This window comes from Cygnus atratus, chromosome 4 (genome assembly GCF_013377495.2).
Source record: "Cygnus atratus isolate AKBS03 ecotype Queensland, Australia chromosome 4, CAtr_DNAZoo_HiC_assembly, whole genome shotgun sequence".
NCBI classification, from domain to species: domain Eukaryota; kingdom Metazoa; phylum Chordata; class Aves; order Anseriformes; family Anatidae; genus Cygnus; species Cygnus atratus.
The window spans coordinates 14,532,232-14,556,200 of NC_066365.1; the positions used below are offsets into that span (position 1 = coordinate 14,532,232).

The window sequence follows — 23,969 nt, forward strand, 5'->3', positions numbered from 1 at the left end:
ACAACAGAAATTTAGTGGGAGAGCAGAGTGTGACAGGTAACCAGTCCTGAGCCTAAGGGCACGGCATCCAACATGGACTGGTCCCATCCCAAGTACCATCACCTCCCTCGGGACTGATAGAGCAGAAGTGTGCTGGGGTCCCCAGCTGAAATTAGCTGATTCACCGCATCTTGTGTGCAACCACTACTGTTTTCTTGCTGTATTTCCAAACTTGATTTCAAAAGTTCAGAGGAAAATAGTCTGAAATTAGTCTGCAAATGCCAGACTAATCACCAGTGCAAGTTCTTTTTTATTATTTTAAATTGGGGAGAGAAGGAAGGGGAACAAATTACTTTGGAGAGAAACACATTTTTGTCAGGAAGCAATCCCTTCAAGAACCCAAACCAGACACAGTTTCTGCTGCCAAAAGCTCCCATGTGTAGAAGACGTGGTGCAGCCAACATCCTGCTGCTTGCGCGTTCTCCGCAGTCCTGAAATTAGCATGGTCTTTTCGGGGCTGACAAAGCCAAAACAACAAAATAAACCCCGGCATTTCTCTGCAGCGCTGGGTTAGTGAATACCAGCCAGTGGGACTCAAACAGCCAGACCCATCCCATGGCATGCAATTTTTTTCATTTTCCACAGCAAGCAGTTCTTGTAGCAGACTTTCTCCTATTGCCGCAGTTGGCCTTGAATCACTACCAGGCTTTTAGTGATTCTACCTAATTACACCAGCCTTCACGGAAACATAATCATACTAGCTGAAAACCTGTGTGAGACAAAGGACAAGGCCCCAGAGCAGCGTGTCTTGGTGCTGATCTCATGGGGAGATGAGTGGGCTGAGCCCCCCCCGAGGCCCCACGCCTTCTGCCTGCTCTCATTTGAGAGGACAGCTGAAGGTGAGGCTCCTTCAGAGAGATCCAGCATCGCTGGGTAAGGCCAGCCATGAACCACTCTGCCTGCACACCTCTATTACTAGCCCCAAAGGGCATTTTTCAGAGGAACCTAAAGAAAACAGATATCCAAGTCTCCATGCCTGGCAGCTAGCATAATTTGCAGAGTCTCTGTCTATAGCTGCTTTATTTCTGGCATGGACAAACTGATCACCATCCCTGGGAGTGCCCAGAGAGCAGAGAGCGAGCTGTGTTACTGGGAAGCATGTCTGATGCACGGGTTGTACAGTGAGCAAACAGGCCTGGTTCTCCTTTTGTAGGAACTTGGGGGGCGGAGGGGACAAGCCACAAAGACAACAAAATACACCACTCTTTGCTTTGGACAGAGCCTTGCACCATCCCTCTGGATGATGATCCGGCAAACACCTCCTATTGAATTAAACACGAGAGCATACACAGATGCCATTTCAGTACTATACGGTGCATTAAACACTCCTGGCTTGATCCACCACAACTCCCCCTGGCTGCATCACACTTCTACCAACTGAACTTACCCACTAGCCTTACCAGGAGTTGCATTTGTCACACAAAACCCACAGGTCTACTGCCATTTCCTACAACAGACCTTTCAACATGCAGCCATAGGTAATAATTGTGCAAAGGAGACATTCTTGGCTTGAGGCACAGGAAGCCAGCTCCACAGATAAATCCGGCTGCAACTATTGGGAATTTGGCACGTAACTCACGGAACAGGACCATTTCCTCACAGACTGGAGTGATCAGCAATGTATCATCTTCTCTCATGCAGCTACATTTATGGAGGTTTATGTGGATTTAACTCTGCATATCAGGGAAAATGTAGTGCCAGCAATGAAATGCCAATGCAAACCTACTATCAGGAAAATCTCCTTCTTCCAGCAGTGGAGTTACTGGCAGCAGCCTTCGCAGTGCAACAACAGTAAACAGCATTAAGACCACAACACCCACTGATCTGTATTAAACAGGTGCCTTCAACAGGTGTCGTACTGCCATCCACTGATTCTCCTCCTGAAGATTTCCTGCCACATCCATCAGCAGTGAGCAGCAATCCCAGCACGCCTTTATTTCTTCTCTTTGAGATATATCTGAGCAATTTGTTTAACACTTCAACAACCCAGTCTAATTACCAGGACAGGTATCTGATGAAGTGCAATGCAATCACACTCTCACTGCTGGCTGCCAAGCCTGTGCACATACACCTGGGTAGCAAGAACCAAACAGAGCCCTGCTCCATCTACCATTTTTCTGCTTTGCAGCGACGATCTGCCAATCTCCATCTAGCTGTTACTCTGCACATCGCACCAGATTTCCTGGCTAAGTCTGGTCTGGAAGGAGAAGGCAAGTACTGGCTCCAGTGATCTGGCAGCACAGACCTCGTGGTCCCAAATGCCACTGGTTTCTATTCCTGGAAGGGCTCCACAGCAGACAAGTGCCCCTGGAGGCCCTAAATTAAACGTCAGGAAGCAAGCCAGGTAGGCAATGGGAGAGAACCCGAAACACAGAGCATATGAGGGACAAGGAGAGAAAGGAAACATAGGTGGGGGGTGGTTTCTGGGTCTTAGAGAAGCTGTGTGATATGCCCGGTGCGTTGATGTGCACAGAAGGAGTAGTAACCACATTCTTTTTCTCCCATCACACTTCCAAGTGACAGAGGATAGTGGCAGCTCCTCGCCTGCCTCTGTCCAAGGCACAGGGCTTTGCAGTGCCCCAGCTGCCTGCCCCCAAGGCAACAACTCTTTTCTCCCTCTGGGCTTCCAAATGGATGGCAGGCAGATCTGAGCCCTGGACAAAGGAACGAGCCTGTCTACGTAATCTGTCTGTCTGTACAAACCCAATGACACAGTATGCGATGACATGTCAACCCTACCTTGTTAGAGAAGCAGTGACACTGTACCATATGTCACCAGCCTGAGTCCCGCACCACAGTGAAGAAGAGGAACTGAATTTCCTGAAGCCACTCAAAACAATTTTCTCAGGGGAACTGCAAAGTTAGGATGTTTTAAAACACTGGCATTTGGAATCCAAATTAACTCCTAGGGATTGCCCTTTCCCAATAGAGGAGGTAATTGTATTCCTTCTGGTTTAGTGGGTAGGTACACTGAAATGCAAAGAAGTGGGATCTCCACGTAGCTTAATGTAAAAGAAAAAGGAAAAAGCCACAACTGCTAAGTGTGTCCTGCTGGAAGGAAACATGTTGAAGACTGCAGTGATTATATCCTGTGAGAAACAACCTCCCCCCTCCACCCGACACATTTATATTTGAAGAGGCCACAGTCCAGCCCTCCACGCTGGGGACTTCCACCCGTTTCAATGGGAGGCCCACACCGGGTCTGACTGGCTTGGGCTCCCCCCCCCAGACATTTCCCCGGGTTGAAGATCCACTTACCTGCCTGGTTTGTGGTTACATTTACAGAAACAAACTGCCGGGCTCCTGGGTTCTGGTCGGACACTCCATTCACTGCCTCAATTTCAAAGGTATAGTTTGTATGAGCAAGTAGATCCACCATCATGACAGAGGTGTTTTTCAGGCCGGTTTGCTGGGGGAGGTACCTGACATGACTGCCACACGCCTCGCACAGACCTGAGTGTGAGTTGCACTTCTTGCATGCAATATAATAAGACACATCTTTCCTTCCACCAGTATCAGCAGGGGGAATCCATTCCAGAAAGACACTAGTCTCGTTAACATTTGAGATGGCACTCCGAGGAGCAGAGGGGGGTCCTGGTTTGTAAAGTGAGAAAAACACATGGTAAAAACAGTATTGTCAGTCATCCTGCTCTCTACTACTCTCTAGGTTGCACACAGCTGCCATGTTGCTCACGTGCCAAAAAGGACGCGGGGAAAATTTTCAGCAGCAACCAAAAAAACCGGGAAGATGGGGATTTGAGCGTTCCCACCTTACCTTAAAGGGTCTGAGTTGGGACACAGTCATCTGCAAGGGAGGATGAGACATAGGGCTGGCTTAAAACCAGCAGGAGCAGCACGTTTCACATCAGGGCATTGCCTCTGGTGCCCTCCTTGTTCTGCTTGCTAAGCGAGCTGCAAATCTTTGCTCTGCCCAAGTCATGTTGGCTTAACCGGGGGCAACATTCCCTCTCCTTGCCCCACCGCTCCTATATCACTAGTTCTGAATCCTTAAAAAAAGACACACACCGATGTATCCCCACCACTTTGGTACTCAATTCCAACACTGAATCCTTCCCTCCATCCACCTGCTTCTCCCTATTAGCTCTTTGGCAACAGCAAAACCTAAGCCTGGGCATCCAAATCACACCTAAGCGAGACACTCGATGCAGCCCAAAACAGATGGTGATCTACACGGGCCACTGGAAGCACAGCCGTATCTGGCTACTCCACTGCAGTCTTTTTGGTCCCTGCCAAGCTCCGAGCACCAGCACGGTCAGTTAGCCGCACCGTGTTCGCTTATTTTGCCAAGCCTCCCTGCTCAGTATGTCAGCATGGTGCTGGCAAAGCTATCTGAGGAGGAACAGCTGCTGCAGAGGTATCCGAGCTCCCGCAGATGCGGCCTGCTTTCCTTCACCCTGCTGGGAGAGGCCACGGCTGGGCAAGAAAAACCACATTACACACTGAGGCCACGGTTCCCAAAAGCGATTCCCAGTTCAGCAGGTGGCTGTGCTGCCCACCTGGAGATACATACCCTCAAGACCACTTATTTGCTTATTTTTTGACATGCACCTTTCCAAAAGCCAGGCCCTTCCTTGGATGCCTTGAGCCAGAGACACCTGACAGTGTGCCACATCACCAGGTACTTCTGCAGCTGTTGGCACTCCTCCGTGATGGCCTCCTGCAGGACATCCTCTCTGCACACCTGAACTGCTCGTATCTCACTCGATGGCTTTGTGTTAGAAAAATCTGACCGTTTGGGGAGGGAAAGGGAAATACTGCCCCAAAGATGTTTGAAGAAGCTGTTTGTTTTAATAGACTTGTCTTGGAGATGAAGGGCTGGCTGCAGATACACCCTGAAGACGACGTGGAAGGACAGCAAGGATCTCATGCAGGAGACTCACATGGGGAAATTTATCAAAGAAAACTGGGATGGATTTTAGTCACAGCATCACCAGAAGCTATACAGCAAAGACTGGGATTTTTCCAAAGAAAGTAGAGGAGTGAAGGCAACATACTGCCATCCAGTTCGAATGAAGCTGTCAAAACCCATGAGTAGCTTCTTGATATGTGCCCGTCAGCTAGCTTCATCAGCGAGAAACCCCTACAAATTTAACAGCCTGTCTTAGACTGTCATCTTCTAGTTTTGTTGTGATAATTTAACTCCATTTGTTACTTAAAATGGGCAATGTTGCAAAACTGAAGCTACCTTATAAACCAGGAGCATTTTTCCCTATTTCCCTTTCCTACTCCCCTTTTTAAGTCTATAAAATTGGTAATGGTTATGAAACACTGCGATGATTTCAACTCAAGCTGTTCTGATTCAATGAGAAGCTCGCTGCCAGAGGGAAATAAATAATCCTGATATATATATTTTGGTCAGGGAAAAGCAGTCAAAGACAAAAGCTAGGTTAGTTTAGGAAGCAGCAGATCAGCCTTGTCGGAGGCACATTTTGTTCTGTCATCTATGAATGAAAACTTTGCTAACGTGGAAACGAGGCATGTTGTGGGGTTTAGCCCCTGCAGATAGGGCTGGAAGGGGGTCCCTGCATGCCCATTCGCCTCCCAGCGAGGTGGATACAGAGAAGAGGCTCAGGAAATGCTCTGGCTGACAGCTATCTGTGCACACACGCTGATTTAAAGTTCACAGCCCACTTGCTGCCATCCATAAAACGAAGCACGGGCTCAGGTCTCTGCAGGTTGGAGGACCAGGTGCTCAACTGCAGCCGTGCCAGCAATTCCTAACTGAGCCAGGATGTTCTTTGGGACAAGGACTACAATTATCCTCCACATAATGGCTTCACAGCACTATAAATGGGGAACAAGCATTCACCAGGCACGAGACAGTGGAAGGAGCTGACACGTCCTCGGGGCGGAGAGGGCTCTGCCACCAGGCTGAGTGTTTCCACAAGCCCGCCTCTCACAATCTGCACCGCAGGGGTCCAGCACTCTTCAGCTAATGACACCACAGTACAGCAGAAGGCAGAACTATTTTCTGTCCTGTCATACTCACACTGATATAATGGAAACTATGAAATTCATCACGGGAGCTGTGTGGAGTTATATACGTTGCAATCAGTTTTTTTTTTTTTTACTGGTTAAATTGCCCGATTTTTTCTTCCACTGGATGAATGCACTTTTACTGCTACCAGTACTCTAAGAGAAAAATAAAGAACTCAGGCACAAAAAACCACTTATTGGACAACGTGTCTTTAACAGAGGATAAATTATTACTTTTGCAAAGTCACCAGAGGTTTTTACTTGCTTTGTACAGCTGCTCTTCTTGAAGGTTTAAAAACATCAACTTCAGTGGAAATGCTTTGAAGCTAGTGGGACTTCATAACCTATAAAATTAGCATTCTCAAAGGAGCTCTGAGAAAGGTCTTTAGCAGTCTGCAGATATCTAACAAGACCTACTTGAAGAATCCTGAAACCGCATATGGGTAAAACTTTGAAAAATCAGAGCTGGGAGAAGAAAACGGTGTTTTAGCTCCCAAAGAGGAGGGGCCCTATATCTGCTAAGAAGGTCTGTTTTCATTGCCAAACCTCCCTTTGTCAAGGACGAATATATTAGTTCACTGATTTTTTTTTTTAATTTGCTACTTCATGGCCTAAGAAGGCAGATTCAACATTTCTGCAGCACAATCCACTGACCAAAAGCAAATCATTTCTGAAGATAAAGATATTGGTGTTTTTCTTGATGGACAGCAAACCTGTTGTTGGCTGACATGCACGTGTAAAAAAATAACCTGACAAAGTTCCCCTGAGATACTAATATATATTTGCACATGCACACACAAACACTATAGTTAATCGTAACCTTTGAGAAGAGAATATTATACCAAACACTACAAAAATGTCAGTGTGTCCCACCTTGTCCTATTCCCTCTATGCTCTTTGTGCCATTCCCTTTTACTCATATGTCCCCTGTATGCTCTGAACTGCAACAGGATTCTTCGTCAGAGATGAGAGGGGGGAAAAAGGTGTAACTTTGATGTTTTCATTTTAAATTGATATTTTGCAAGAACTGAAGCTAGGACTACTTAATTAAGAAGAAATCAAGCTCAATTATTTCCTGGGAGATGCATAACAATACTAAGAGAATTCTCAAATGCCTGACAGGACCAAACGTTTTATGTCTGATGGCAATAGTTTATTTGGACTGCAATACAGCACTATTAATTAGAAACTGCCAAGCATTACTTATAAAACATGCTTAAGGAACTAGGAAAAATTAAATAAAAATATATTTGTCTTTTTCCCCCACTGTGCTCATCTGTGCAGTTGACAGTGGTTTAGCAGTTTTATTTAGCAATGCTGGTGATGGTGGTGAGATCATTGCAGCTTGGGACTGATAAGCATTCTCTTGAAATTAGGAAATTGTGATTTTATAGTTGCACCAACTGCACGGAGACTTTGCAGGTATAGAGCTGAAAACAAACACTGATGTGTTCTCTAAAATTAACTAGATTTCAAGTTGAGGGAATCCTATGAATATTATTAACTTCTGCTGTAATAAATAATGAAAACATTCACAAAACTTGCAGTATTTTCCTACCAGTCATGACTCAAGCCTGTCTTGCTTTTGTTTCAGTTCATGACAAGGTGTTCCCTTGCAACTCTTGTGTTGGTTTTAAAATGTTAGTGTTGCTACCTACTGTTCACTGTCCCTGCTGAAATGTACTACACCTGCAGCTGAAACGGGGTAGCACACAGGCTCTCCTCACCACCTGCAGCAGAAATACAGCTGAATGAGGACAAAATCCCAAGAAAAGATGTTTAAGACAAGTGAGAGTGACTTAGCACTGAAACACATGGAGAGGGCTCAAATGATCCACCTTGCTTTCAGGGTAGCGAGCAGGAACGCCAGCAGAGATGCATCAGTAACCTAAACTGCTGTACCAGCTTGCTCTGTATGTGACATAGCAGCATGCTCCGAAACAGTGGGTGACAGAAGCAGAGCAGTGCCTGGGTCAGCATTAAACCTTTCATTTGCCTCAGAAGCACTCGGTGTCCTGCCATGCCACGTCCTAACACAGCTTCACACACCATGCCTGGACTTTAAACAAGCTTACAGTAAGCTTTCAAAACAAACAAAAATCAAACATTAAACCCCCCAAACAAAAACTTAAAAAAAAATAAAATAAAATCCAAGCAAACAACAACAACAACAATCAACCTCACAATATTTGTGGCATCATAAATTACAGCCTCTACTTATAGGATTCAGACTGTGCCAGGAACATGTGGGAGAAGGGCACTCATATTCCTTGGTGTTTTATTACGTGCTTGTCATCAAGCATGGTTGTACCCCTCTGAAAATCCCACCCTATGCTCAGGTCACAGACAAGTAAGCATAAACCTCTTCCTCAGGGGTGGCAGCTTCTCCTCTGTGCTAACTCACCAGCAGGACGGCTCGGCATAACCCCTGGCTTTGGTTCTCTCCTAGGCAAAAAAGCTGATTTGGGGTGGCTTTTCAGAGTTCCCCTCCCTTCCCATTTCTCAGTACCCACACTGACTAGACATCTTTCTCATTTATCTATGTGCTTTAAAGTCTTGCCACGAGGCAAAACAGACATCAGGAAGCCCTGTTGTCACAGTTTTTCGTGCTGTAGCCCACCCCAGTCACCACTCTGTGAGATACTGGTACATGTATACATACCCCCCACCAATACCGCTTTGATCATACAGCACTAGCTACTGCCACACTGCCTTCTCCTTCCCTGCAGCACACCTTCACCAGCCATGTGCTTCAAGTTCCTCTGGCTGCCAAAGAGTAAGCCCTGAGTTCAAGGGCCCCAACTATCCTATGTCTTCTGTGCCAAGAGTCCCTTCCAGGGGAGCAGAGACCTGCTGAGGGCAGGCTCCTCTGCAAAGTGACTCTCCAGCAGGAACAGACTTTTTCTTTCCCTTTTCTGAAGTGCAAACCTGAGTAGCTAGGAAGGACAGCTGTATTCACTGGGAATACACTCAGCAGGACTAGCTGGGGGTCTACAAACTGAAGCCCTGAGTATTTGAAATATAAAGCAAACAGAACAACCAGCCTTCAAGTACAGTTGAGAGGATAGCTCACAGGTGGCAGGAAAAGGGCAACGCTAGTGGTTCCAGTTCTACCTTCAACTCCCAATCCCCCAGCTTGTTTTTTATACCCTCCATCCCCTACACCAGGGGATAAGCTCTACATTTTTGCTGCTGGTTTGGAGAAGCATTTTACCCTGCGAAGCTTTGAGGCTACCGTGAAGAATAACCTCCTCCAGGCAGCTTGGAAAGGTAGGGCTCTCTCCCTGCTGGTCTACTGAAAATGAGCTACGAGATGATGCTAAGCAGGACCATATCTACTCTATCTACAGCTACAGTAGACAAGCACTGCCGTAGTTTCTTCCACGTGCGTGTGGGACACCGGTACCCGTGCATGCACCGACGCATAGGTCTGAGCGCAGTGCTGCTGGCTGGGAACGCCCCTGGTGTGATGATAGAGCAGACTGTGAGAGATGGAGCATCATCTGCTTGTTACTTAAATGCTTCCTGCGTTTAACGCCAGCTTTTGAAGCAAAAGGCCTGAGTCTGTTCTTGTAACTGGGGGTATGGTGGACAAAGCCAGTGACGTTACAAGTGTGTCAGACTAACCCCAACTGAAGCCCAGAGCCTGTAAAAGCACATTAAGATCATAACGTCTAGTCACAGTAAAAGGAACAGCTCAAAAGGATTAAAAACAACCCTCTAAGCACATGCTTACTTGTACAGGCCATTGTAGGTGGGTCTGATTCCCTCCTAAAATAGTGCTCTTCACACAGGCAAGATGTGGATGCTTCATCAAGCGTGTAGCTGTGAGGGGGACATTTGCTGCAGGATGGACTGTGGGGTGAAGCTTTGAAGAACCCAGGTCTGCATACTGTGAAAAGAAGAACCACAGGCTAAGCTCTCCCGTCATAAAAATTAGTCTCTTCACATTTCCTTTAAAAAACATGTCTTCAGCTAGAAAGAAAACAGACAAACACTCGCGAACTATTTGGTTTGAATATTTTGAAACAACTCTACCCCACTAATAAACAAGGCATGCTTAAATATCTGCATGAAAAAAGAACGAGAATCTGTTGACTGCCTCTCCCCTAGCGTCTGCCTTTGCTGGATATTTATTTCCTCTGTTAAATGCATGAGAAGTAACATCTTTTGGCTCTGCTTTAGAAAACATTATTGTGTTTGGGTGTTTTGTTGTTTTTTTTTTTTCATTCAGGCTTAGAAAAACAGGTAAAATACATCCTGTGGTTTTTGTTTAAAATGTTCTATACCCAGAAATCAATGTCTCAGCAAACAAATAACAATACAGTCGTTGAGAGAATCTCGAGATTGACAGTTTTAAGACATTGCGATAAGGCTACTTCCTTAGGGTTTTTTCCCCTGAAAACCTGTGATGAATTTTAAAGTACTTTATATAAGACAGATTGCTCTGGGTACAGCCTGGGAAGCGTGCTTGCTGTTCAAGACATTCCTTTCAGCTCCAATATATATGCATAATGAGGTTCAAAGAGTTTATACGAGAGATATTCGTGTTCTTACAAAAGCAATATATTGGCTAAGGGTAGCTTAGGATTTTTTTATTATTATTTATTTTGATAATTTGAACTGAATGCGGTAATATCTTTTTTCCAGCCTCTTGGAACAAGCACTCTTTCACCTAAGCGAAGATCACTGCACTTACTCACCGGTGTGTGCACACAGCTACAAGCGGTGACAGTCAGAGGTTTGCATTTATTCACCTTGGCTTTAGAAAAAAGCCAAACAGACCTGTAATCATGCTGTTGGATGCATAATTACAAACCCGCAGCTACCAGGAAGAAAAACAAAGCACGGATATATCCATGGCTGGCTATTTGGATGTACTAAAGTTCCCTGGAAATCAGTCTTTCCATCTGCATTCAGACTTGCCTGGTGGCAAAGGAAAAGTGCTCACAGCAAACAAACTAGTACTGTCCCACTAACAACGCCCCAGGCAGTCACAGCAACGTCATGTGTTAAAATGCAGCCAGAAGACATGAGGAGAGTTCTTCTTCCCTATAAAGTGCAGATTTTTACTATTAATCCCTTTTCCTCCGAAGGACCAAACAGGATGCTGAACTTGGCTGTACTTCCTGCAGTACCAGAGACTCTCTCTTGACATCTCCCCTTTCACATCACTAGCTTCTTCACCAAGAGGTGAAGACAGACTCTAGCACCTCAACTCGTAACGGAACCATGCAGTGTTTTGTTTGACACTAAAGCTATTCTGATTTCAGCTCCCTACAGCACGGGGAGAAAATTCCTTGGAATCAGCCAGCAAGTCTCGCGTAGCAAAAGGGGTGCGCTCCAGGAGCACCCAATAAACCTCCCCAGACCCCACCTCCAGTTTTGCCTAGCCTGAAGCAGTTTCCCTTCTCACCACAGGCTGCAAGGTCTCAGTCATGCATCTGCTGCCGCTCCACCCCTGCTCCAGGGGATGCTCCAGCTCCAGCACCTCCAACAGCCCACCCTCCTGCACCGTTCCCCAGTCTCCTTCTCTACCCACAAGACATGCAGAGAAAACGTAAGGGAAATTGGTGAATCCAAAGGTTTTAAAAAACAAATCTCCAAAATGGCTCAGCAGCCAACCATTGCTCCACATCCAGACCGTGAGCCCTGCAGGACACAGTCCGTATTTTGTGTCCACACACGGATGGCTAAATTTATTCCAGATGATTGTTAAAGGACTTGCTGCAAGCTGCCCTCGTGTTTTATGGTACATTCCTCAGTTTCTTACACGAGTTCACTTATAATATTAGCTTCACGGCTATCTTCAGATGCTGCCCTACCTACACAGCAGGAATTGTTCTGTACTCTAAGGAGAATCTTCTGGGAGAGGAGACCACCAAACAGCCCCTCTTTGGCCTGCAATTTGTAAATCAAAGCAAAATCAAAACTCACACACACAGACAATAGACACGGGGAAATGAAAGCACAAAAACATGCAATACATAACGAGGGCAGCCCACGTCTAGTGTGTACTCAATGTAATTAGCCTTCAAAAAAGGACTTGAATTTATCTCATTATGTCCCATCAAGACAGACAGAAAATCATTAAATCATTATGGCACAAGAGTTTCCTGCACTTGTATTGTGTGCAAAGCAGCACCCGCAGAGCAAGTCAGTTTTCCTCGACAGCTTTTCAACAAGGTGCAGTTTGTTAATGGTGGTGCAATACGTAGCTCAGCTTGCAGGGAATGCTTTGTTTTCATGAAGAAGTACACGCCAACTGATTTACAACACCAATAACCCATGTTTTCATGAGGGATGTGGAATGAAGTGAACTAGACCTCGAGAACACTGAGGGGAGACCTCATGGTGGCCTTGGTGACGGCACGGAGCTGGGACGAGGGAGGGTCACGCTGAGTGTTAGGGAAAGGTTCTGCACCCAGAGGGTGGTCGGGCACTGGGACAGGCTCCCCTGGGCAGTGGTCATAGCACCAAGCCTGCTCAAGAAGCTTTTGGACAACGCTCTTAGACATGTGGTTTGATTTTTGGATGGTCCTTTGTGGAGCCAGGAGCTAGACTCGGTGATCCTGGTGAGTCCCTTCCTGAGTCCCTTCCAACCCTGGCTATTCTGTGATTCTGTGATTTTAGGTAATCTGAAGGCTCCCATGGGTCAGATATTTTGTAAACTGGATTTGGAGCAAAATAGCCTGGATTCGGGGACACCAACAGCCCGTGCCTTCCATGCACATACCTTGGGTTTTGATCGGTTATCATTCCACTTCTGACAGTCAACCTTAAAGTCTCCTCATGAAGTATACATGATTTTATTTAAAATTACATGGGTGTCTGGGGTTTAATTTCTAATTAAATCTTATTTTAGTCTTATATTTTTATCTCAGTATTTCTAATTCAATGGTTCTTCAAAGGATACACAGAACTAGCACAGTACGGCCATTCATTTAATAGCGTTCTCTCTCTTCTCAAGGGGTTGGGAAAAGGAGGAGAAATAAGACAAGCCTAAATTTCCCCATAATCTGCTGGAAGCCAGCTGACAAGAAAAGAAATAGTTTCAGGTTGTTAATGACATCTGCTTCTTTCTTTCCAATATTAAAACTGATAACTCCTTAACTGATTAACAGCTGCCAACGTGTGAAAATAGTCTCTAAATGAAATTGGTTGCTGGAAAAAAAGAATGTTTTTAGATGCAGCAAACATGCCCTAAACAACCTGCTGGTGTTAGGTGGGACATGTTTCTGTTAGTAGCGCATCCATTATCAGCAAATTCATTTCACTTTTTATTTTTAGTAGCAACCACAAAAACTTGCAGGCAGAGAGCTTTAACAGCCGTGCAACCTCTGGCTGCCAGCACACTCCGGGACAAGCCAGCAAGAGATCACTGCAGACAAGGACAGCAGCAGGAGCTTCTTGGGACAGCAACGGCACGAGCTGATTCCTCGAACTGGCAGAAACTGGGTCTTATAATGTGTGTGGACAGGGGAGGAATCACTGGGACTCTGACAAGACAAGCTGCCCTCAAACAAGAGGCTTAACTTTTATGTGCTCCATCAGTACTAGAGACTGCAAGTACCTGCAAGTGGAAAAAAGTAGACAGAAGCAGCCAGTAACATCAAACAGCTGGTACTACTTAACAGAGATTATCTTCTGCAAGCCTTAACATCAAATGATTTGCAGCTGCAGCTCTGTAATCATCCCTGAGCTGCAGCTGAAGGCTACAAGCAACGTGCAGGGCTTTCTTCCTCTCTGGCTGCCCCATGCCTTTGGGGCACACTGGCCCTAGGCAGTGGCACCCAGCAAGCACTGGAAGCAAGGACACCACCTCCGAGCATCTCTGTGCGCCCAGGAACTTAACACATACGTGGCCACATCCGTAAGAAGCATCACCTTCAATGCAAGGAGCTCTCAGCTATCACAACATCAAATTAGTATTATACAGAACTTAGGCCTTGTTCCCTGCAGAGAGAAAAGCTAAGAAACAACCCCATAAAGCCTCGAAATCCCAGGAGAGATAAGAAAGGTCCAACCTATTACTCCCTTTGCACTCCTGTAATTCTGGAAGGATAAGCTTGCAGTGCTTAAATGCTTTAGATCAGCAAAGTGACCTTTCGTATATCCCAGAAAATAAAGCTCAAATAGGACCTACCCCTTCTCCCTTGCAGAGTACCAAATTAGTCTCCGAGGTAATCAGAAACCACCAACATAACTCATAAAGCAGTGCCACTTATCCATAAAGCTGAAGAATGAAATCTAACAAAAATTAATGAGGATAAGAACGTCTAGTCTAAACAGAGCACACGTTATCTAAAACCTGTTTCCTTCCCGAACCACCTCTTGCCCAGTAGCAAACCACAAACCCCTCCAGTTTCTCCCTCCCATGCTTTAGACCGATTTGCCTTTTCAAACTGCATGCTCCCTTGGGCTGGGACCATCCCCGCATGTACGTGGAAGTGGAGCAGAGCTTAAATTACCATGGCTTTTAGAAGTGACCACAGCATGAACACACAGAAAACTCTGCCCCACAGATAAAACCGAGCTCTGCAATCCAGGCCTGAAACACCAGGAGGACGTGTTACGTGTGTTCAGCAGAAAGGAGAGCGGCTCTGTAGCTCATCAACTCTGCCTTCATTAGCACATCACTCCAGCGCAGGGAATATGCCTTGAGAGTTGAAGGATTTGAGCAAAAACAAGCTACAAATAAACCAAGCCCTGCTCTAGTCTCTGGAGCTGCCGCGCCTTGAAGCGTCTGCACCAAGAAGAGGGGCCTGCTGCCTCTTAGATGTGTCCAAAACCTGAAGAAAAAGGGTTTAGCGAGGTACGTTCCTTACAATGTGGAATCAATTAAACTGCTGAGTGGCTCCGAGCCTCAGCCTGTGCTCCTGACATGCTTTTACTTACACGACAAAACAAAACAAAAACATAGCAGACTGTCTTCATGTTTCCCGGCGAATATAAACAGATGATCTCTGCACTCTCCTGAAAGTATTCAGGAATTACACAGGGGGGAAAAAAAGAAAGAGCCGCCAATCGAGCCTTTTCCTGCAGAATTTAAAGCAGGTTCCCAAGTGCTAATCCTGCCCTTCCTAACAGCTCTCCTTGAACTGCAGGCTGACACCAAAATTGCTGCCAAAGCTATAAAGCTATAGAAAATGTGTAAAATGCCCTGATTATATCTCCTTTATTAAGGAGATTATATCTCCTTTAGGGTTGGTCTCTCCGTCTGCAATAGCGCTACGTTGCTTCCTGCAGCACGCCTTAGGGATTTGAAGGGAATTAAATAAATACCCACTAATAAAACACTGTAACTCAGAGCTGCCAGTTTGCCTGAATCTTGCAGGCTTGCCAGCATCCTTCGGCAGCTCTGCCACCGCAGCACAAGACTTCCTAGAAGTCCTTTGAAACAGGTTCCTGGAGCATGCTGAATAAATGGGTCATCAAATGGCTTGGCACCTTGAAGAAAGTCTTGGGACCTTACCTTGAAGCAAAGCCTGCACCTCAAGCGGGATAAAAAATTATTTTTTATTTTTCCTAGGACAATATAGCATCTTCTGATGCTGTTCTGTCCAAGTCTATTCTGAGGCTGAGTTACCTCCGCTCTGCATTGGAATGAACTCCAGCTCTGAATACCAAAACAACCTTGAAAACTAGAACATAAATCAATTAGTACTTTTGCTTCTTCCCCTTGAAACATCACTTTTTGTGCCACGTGACTTGCTAAATTGTCACACAGCAATTTATGACATGAGCGTAGTTGCTGGAAAGCAAAGAATTAACTGCCACTAACAACATTAATGCGTTTCTTCTAAATGGTGTAAAACTTCCTCACGTGGCACCGCTCTGAAAAATTTATCGAACTCCCAAGTCAGCTACATTTGCAAGCCATAAAGTTAACTTGAACATAATACATTTGAAACTGCTTGTGATTACAGTAAGGCTGTAATGGGCCACATTTCTGCATGTTCTGACTTTGCTCCAGAGAAGATTTGCAAGTGATCAGAGAGGCAAAACCTGAGTCAAGCCTAAGCTCTCAGCAGTGCGATGGAGGAGCAGGAAAGGAGATTTATTCTGGGATACGTGCAAAAACAGCGCTATTGTTTGGGGTTTGCCCCAAAATAAGAAGAAACTATGTTTGTCTTTCCTTAGACAGCAACTGCATGTTCTTGCAAGCCATCTATCTGCAGGAGGACTTTTTAACTCTCAGAAGCTGATTGATTTTATATGCGACACCTTTTACCTCGCTTGTGTCCTGTGTTTACATTTTTGATAGAGCTGGAAGTGTGTGTGACTGCGACATCAGGTCCAGACGACTGCACACAATGTTTAAAGGCACGGCCTCTCTAACATTCGCAGTTACCCCTTGTTCCCTTGTATGACTCCATCTCCTTGGCCCCTGGGCTGGTGCTGCCAGCTGGCTCACCTTGGGTGCTCCCATGCCCAGGAGAAAGCTCTGAGCCACTTCTCCACCGGTGCTGTACTCCTGCCCTTAGCCATGGCGGTGCCCCCTGGGCAGCCCGGTTTGCATCTGCAGTTCTCACGCCTGTTTGGTTACAAAATGCAACCCAGGACAGTCTCGCCAAGCTCCAGCTAGCTAGCTTATAGCAAGAATAGGCAGTCCACATCCTCTCACTGCAGCCTCTCTGATAGCTATAAAAATATCTATCTCCATAAATCTCCACATCTATAAAAATCCGTGCATCTTTTCTTTGTTCTCTGAGGTGTGAGACTAAGATGCGCTTAAATTATGCTTAAATTACTGTCTCTCTTTTATAATGAAGACAAACTGAAATCATTTTACTCCCTTAAACAGAGGAAGTGATGATTTACAATGCTGCACCTAGGGGAAAAATACAGTTTAAGATACAGAGGAAGGCAGACAGATTTGTTCCTGCACACTTGTAAACAACTCGAGACGCCTAGCTCCACGAGTAATCCAAGAGGCACCAGACGCTGTTTTGGGGGCTTCTGCACAAAAACACGCAGCCTGGTGTGTCCTCTGTTACTTGAATGGTAGCTTAAACATTCAGACTGCGCTGTGTGCTGAGCAAGGGGCAGGTTGATGGACAAGCTGCAGAACTCCCCGGAGTTCAATAGCGGTGCTGACTGAATAGCAATAACAAGCATCATCCCTAATGGCTACAGGGGGACAGGATCAAACTTAAAAACGATCCAGCCCAAACCTCCCCATGCACGCGTGTACACATATTACAAACACCGATGCAAAGACCAGTCAGTAAAATCTCCTGGAAAAGAGGGTTCTTCCAAGCCACACGGTTGCTGGCACAATGCTGCAAAGGGGTTTTCAGTCTTCTGATTCAGTTGGCCATACAGATCTGGAGCCTGGCCAGAGAAAGAATGATTCTCTAATTATGCTGTGGTTAGGACAATTGCAACCAATTATGGTTAAGAAATATGACATTTGGGAGGATTTATTTTGATGATTTATGTCATGTGTGTTTACTCTACCAACATTTCAAGGTTTTAGCCTCAACTAATAGGCTGTACGCACACTGGCAGCAAGGAGAACTAAAATGCTAAAAGTATTTCCTTCTGGTTGACTCCACCTTGTACAGCTTCATTTGTATGGACAAGATTTTCAGGTGGTATAAAAATTAGCATTTCTTTCATCGCCCTCTTTTAACGCTTGGTCCAAACTAAGCATCACCATAGACTGGCAGGTGCTGCCAACACCTCAGCGAAAGCATCCTCTCAAAGCCTGCCTCAAATGTTTAAGGGCTTGTTTGCTTCTAGCTTTATGATCATCTGTCTCGGGAGGTAAATTTGGTAGGACTGGCTGTAGACAATTTATTTTAAAATTGTTTCTCTGTAATTTATGGCTGAGCATATGTCACTCCAGACACATCTATTCAAATTCCATCAGAGGGCGACGTAGATGGATCTTTTACAGTCCTTCTGCCAAAAGATAGGAAGGATTTATCCGGAGTTGCCTGGACTAAGTGTGCTAAATGGGTTCATGCACATAAAAATGACTCCTGGGAAGCGTATTTGCAAATCTAAGATACAGGCGATGCTGGCCGATTCTGCGGCATGTGGGCAGTGCTGTCAGAGGGGCAGGAGGCCGAGTCGCACAGAAGGAAACGCGATTCTCTCCTGGGGAATGCTTCCCTTCAGCCGTGCTTCCTTCCTCAGAAGTTGGTGGGTTTTTGGATGAGAGGATGATGAATGGAGTTAAAGAGACGCAGGTGGCAGCAAGCTAAATTCCGCCCAGATACGCGCACCGTGAGGTGGTTTGGTTGGGCTGCAACAAATCAAAGGGGGGATGCAAGGAGGACGTGGCAAGTATTAACACCCAGAGAAACTTAACCAGGAGAGCTGAGCAAAACACTTCTTTCCACACGCACACAACAAAGTCAGTATGGAAACATCAAGCCGCTTTCCCATCACATTCAAGTACAGCACTTCATGACTCCAGTTTAATTAAGACGACACCAAAATACTGAAGTTATTTGTTGAGTTGACTCAACTACTCCTCTGGGTCAGATGAACACTGCAAAACTTCACAGTTCATCTGCCTCGCCAAATAACTCCACCGAATGGCCCATCTTTAGGAGCAAGCTCAATGAAGGGCAGTGGGGCATCGCTAACTCGTGTCACGCCAACCTTTGAAGCATTTCTTTGAGCTCCAGTCCTGCAGCAGCAAGAGAACTGCTCAGTTCACTAAGAGCTCCCCCATTTCTGGAGGAAAAACTGCTCATAACCAAGATAAATCAATATGACTTGATGCTTCAAATGTCCTGGTTTTGCAGCCAGTCACAACACCATTTGGGTGGGCTGCCTGGTGGCTTTTGGATGCTGGAGTTGGACCATCCTTGCCATGAACTAGCTCGTACCGCTGTGAATCCAGCCCACACAGAAAAACACCAAAACCCCTGAGACAAATAATAGGCAGTTTTATCCCCAAGAAGGTATTTTCTTTGTCAGACTACGAACAGCACTTTTCAGAGAGAAAAACATCTACATAAAAGCATTTGACTGTTGGGAAGGGGATGTCCTGAGAGCATCCCTATCCACGGCCTCAGCAAAACGCTCTTCCCCCGGTCTTCCTGCAAAAAGACCAGCTGACATATGCAGCTGTGCCAGAAATTCAGATGTGAAGCAGAAGTAAAGCAAAGCAAACATTACCTTCTCTCTTGCTACACGTACCCTCACCATAAGCCCCTCCTCAACAAGTCCATTTCTCCGTACCAGACTACAACATCCCATGAAACAGAAGCCTGAAGCAAACTTTGCAGCAGCGATGCTGGTCATTCTCATAGCCCAATTTTGAGCTTCCGAGGCTTGATTTACGGAGATTTCATTCTGAAATTATTGTAAGGGGATACTGTTGCTTAATTGGCTCTCTAGCTATATCCAGAGAATAAGCAGTGCCTACATAATCCTGTCTGCCCTGGAAATCCAGCACTGTATTTGTAATTTCTGCTGTGTTCCTGAGCCCTTGCATTGCATCAACTTAAGCAGTCTTCCAAAGACCGGTTAGGTAAAAAGCAAGGAGTTTGCTTTGCAGAAATCATTCACATTCATTTTGTTCAGGAAAGACTAGAAGACGACAAGAGGAAAAAAGGGGGAGCAACTGGCATTGGCACGAGGGCATTGTGCCCTGGATTTGCCATGCTGGAGGCTTGGCATACCTATACCTTACAAGAGAAGACCACAACGCGCTCATCATGTGCCATACAAGACCAGCCCCAACAGCTTTCCGTCCTACAGGTCATCTTCCAAGACTTTTTTCAAAACTTTGTCGCACGTGAAGGTACCTATCCTGTGATAACCAGTGGGTGAGGGTGGCATTGGAGGACGCTCTGCATCCTCTCAGCAGCCCTGAAACGTAGAACACGCACCAAGAATCAGTCTCGTCGTGCAAAAAGAGAGAAAAGAGGTTTCTAGCCTTTGTGAGAAGAAAGCCTGAAAACAAACACCAACAGCTCAACCAGTAGAAGGCAAACAAAGAGCCCGGTGTGCCTCCTTTATTTGAAAAGGTACACTTGGCACTGCTAGACTAAATGGGGGTTTCCTGACCTAAGCAGGGACTGGTAATACTTTTTCTCCCTGTCATCTCTTGACCTCCCCAATACCCAGCCATGATTACACACACGGTACCCACTTCTGGTGTTTTTTTGTTTGTTTGTTTTTTCAGATGCACTAGAGAGCAGCTAAAAACTTCTGAGGCTCTGACACTTGGCCGAAATACTATTCACCCTTTTTTGTTTTTAAAATAGAAGTTGCACAAGTGGCAGAAAAACTGGGTTCATTACTCTGCACAGAAATTCTCCTGTCACCCAGGCAAATTTAAAAATAAATAGTTGCAATTAAATGTGTTGCTACATTATTTATGTAGATGCATTTAATTTGCAAAAAGCTGCTACAAAATATTCCCCTTCAACACGAGGGAAATTTATTGCCCTCTTATTGTATACTTTCCTCTTCCAGCTCAAATGTATGGTGCTCCCTACCTATTTTTTTTTTACCCCCGTGTTACTTAACACATCATTTTCCAGCCATTGTTTCTGCTACTTCTGTCTTGAAAGAATGAGGGACACAATCCAAATCCAACTGTTTCTTTTCTTATTGATTACTTGCGAATAGGCTGCTGAATGATTGCTAGATAGATAATTCCACGATTTCCCTTGCAATGGAAGACCTCTCCTCAGCATTTTGCTCTTGCAGCTGCTGGGTAAATGATATGCACCAAGACTGCCCAAGGCTTCAGAGTGCATATTAATTCTGCCAGGATCTCCGGACACTCTGAAGAATTGCTAATTTAACAACAGACTGTGAAATTATTTTTTCTTTCTTTATTAATTGCTGTGTTATTTGAAAGTGACTTCACTGCCCTGATCGTCTTTCTGCGTGAAGAACAGTGGGCACTCCACCCTGCCATGAAATACCGGAAAGTTTTCTCCTCCGCAGTCCTTATATCTCTCACCAAATATAAGTATGTGAAACAAGCACTAATAAAAATAGGTTAACTTGCTGCAGGTGTTCCTCTGTCAATTTATCCAGGTGATATTAGCAAAATCTGACAGGGAAGCATAGTGATATATTTCACTTGTGTCTTGACATTTTGATTCTGTTTGTTATAGTATGTGCACGGATCTGGCTTTTTCTCCAAGACCTCTATAGCTGTCAGTTTGTGCAAACAGTATTTGACAGGATGTCCATTTAGCAGGATGGGAGGGCAAAGGGAAAAAAAAGATTGCTGGAGAGACCAGGTACACCTGGGTAAAGCTGCACTGCAGTGCAGAAATAGATGCTCTTCCCATACTGAGTAACTTGAAAAAAAAGAGCAGCTTGATATGCAGGATCTGACGCAGCTTGCATCCTTTAATCAATAGCTCCTTGAAGAAAGGTGGCCAAGAATAATATAAATAGAAGGTAGAGGGGAGAGAAGGCAAAAGGCCAGCACTGGAGAAGACATCAAGAGCACTGTGCGCTCATCCACAGGAAGGTATTTTGGCTGGTCTTCTTTCTTTTCTCTTTTTTTTTTTTTTTTTTTTTTGAAGAGGAGAGGAAAAAAGAAAAGAAAGCTCTCCTTTGCTCTTGAGAAATTGGATTTAAAATGAAATCCAAATAGGAATTTTGCTTTCCAGGGCTGCCCTTCTCTAGCCTGATGAAAGGATCAGAAGGCAATGAAGCTGTCTCATCAGGCTATAATGCAGGAAGATGCTCTACTTAGGGAGTCCCAAATTTAGAAACCTTCAGCTTGTCTCCCCACTGCAAAGAACCTGCTTTGGATCAGAAGCACTTGAGCTACAATGAAATACATTAAGAATGAGCAGAAATGAAACAACAGAAAATGAATATAGCGTTTAAGACAGCAATAAGAGTTTAGAGATTTATGATAACTGGCTGGTGAATAAAGGTAACAAACGAACTCTGAAAGTCTGAATAATCCGTGCATCCCTGCGAGAGCGTGTCAAAGACGGGTTTAAGAACAGAAGTAGATATATAACTCAAGTTATACGGAGCTTTAACCTGATCTTACCTTTCAGCACATGCTAAAGGCACCACAGGGCCTCCATGCAGAATTGGTCCCAACAGTGCTGCCTACAGGCAATACGACCAGGAAAGACAAAGGCTTGCTTTCACCTCCTCTGGGATGCACAACACTTGCTTGTCTCCCCACCGCTCACACGTCTACACCAGGCTTCATTTTCTTCCTGCCCTCTCTTCTCAAAGGTCATGCAGACCAAAATGCAGTTTGCACAGCACAAAGCAGACGAGAGGAGAGACCACGGCGCTCTCCTTGCATCCAGTGTCCCTGCAGATCGCATGGGACCATCAAGGTGCCATCCAGGGCACCGATGAACAAGAACCAGCCCTCCCACAGCTACACATGAGGCATTGTCATATATGCAGACCAAGCAACCTACAGCTCAGTGTAGGTCTGCAAATGAGTTGCCAGGCCAAAAAAGCAAAGACTGGGAAAACTGGGAAAAAGTCTGCGTGGAAAAAAATATAAAAAAACTCAAAGACTGACATACTGGATCAGTTGTGCATGTATATCACACTCCTCGAGTCCAGCTATGGTATAAAGCAGTGAAAGGAGACCTCAGCCTACCAGGCAGTCGTGCCCTCTTTCCCTCACCGTTTCAGCGAAGTACAAAGTATGCATTACCAAAGCCTTAAAGTGCTTACAATTACTGCCCCAAACCCAGTAATCTCCACTGATGTAGGTAAATTGCTGACCCCTCTATCACAGTTATTCATGATGCAAAAACCTTGGGTTTTCTCTGCAGCTTAATAAAACCTGTGGGGAATCGGTGTAAGGCTTTCATTCGTTATAGCTAGCCTTTAATGTTGAAGTCTGGATTTCCTGGAGGGGAACTGAATAGTTTAGAATAATTAGTGATTTACATATAGAGTTGTCAACAAAGATACACAGCATTAAGTTACTAAGATGAAGGGTTCCATGTTCTTGGTTGCTACTTTTGATTTGATTTGATTTTTTTTAAAAACTGACACATCTGTATTTTAATTCCACTCACATTCTGCTATCGCTAGTAAAGTGGCCTGAAGCGGACAGCAAGAAGAGAGCACTAAATCGAATGCTTAAATCACTTCTTCCTCAGTTCTCTGGCAGATTTAAAGATCAGCCTGGCACTAACGCATTCAAATAATATACTGTTGGACCTGACACAGCAGAGAAACTCCGCTTCAAATCACACAATAGTCCAGGTGACTGCACAATTACAATTAACCTCCTGCCCACTGTGCCTAATGACAAATGATCGTGTGAATGATAGGCTCAGGAAAGGGCCCAGGTATCAGGAAAATGATTTCTGATTCTTACATATTTAAAAAGCCATTTTCAGTTAGGAAAAAGCCAAGGGACACTAATTTTAGTTTTGCATCCAAAAGAAATTAATAACCCTTGCTAATACACATGCAGACATAAGCACATGCTGTCAGCTTTCTAGCAGCAAGAGGCATGCATCTCAGTCTCCTACTGCCACAGTGCTGTAATCGGAAAAGTACTAATATCCTGCACTGCCATAAATCTCAGCCCAGACCAGAGAACATGAATTCTGTCTGTGTTGGATTAAAAAAAAAAAAGGTAATCTTACCTCAAAATAGCACGCAGTATTTTTTGGCAAGTTTATTGGGCCCATGGGGTTCCCATTACAAAGTCACTAACTGAGAAGGTACCTTATGGCATCCCACCATTTTTTTGTGCTTTTCCACTTTATGCCCCTCATCATCTGCTTACCTCGTAAGCTCTCTTTACCAGGGAACATTCTTCCTCTGTTCACACTGCACCTTTATGAGTACACAGAATTACGTTCCAGTAATTTTTTCTCTCTTTAATGAGCAGGGAGGGTGGAAGGACAGCCGAGTCTCAGGAAGAGCCAAGGGCACATGTTTTCTTTCCTGTACCTAGCTCTAATGGGAAAAGTCGATTTGTCCCCAGCTGCTAG

General features: G+C 45.1%; 1 protein-coding gene across 2 annotated transcripts in view; it reads right to left on the minus strand.

Moving 5' to 3' along the window:
• Nucleotides 1–23,969, minus strand: part of EPHA5 (EPH receptor A5) — a 199,444-nt gene that overhangs the window by 86,077 nt on the left and 89,398 nt on the right. For both annotated transcript variants that reach the window (XM_035541390.2, XM_035541419.2), the window contains 2 exons: nucleotides 9,773–9,928; nucleotides 3,298–3,633 (listed from right to left, as the gene is read on the minus strand). In XM_035541390.2, the coding sequence (XP_035397283.1) occupies nucleotides 3,298–3,633; nucleotides 9,773–9,928 (492 nt within the window). The remainder of the gene's footprint in view (nucleotides 1–3,297; nucleotides 3,634–9,772; nucleotides 9,929–23,969) is intronic.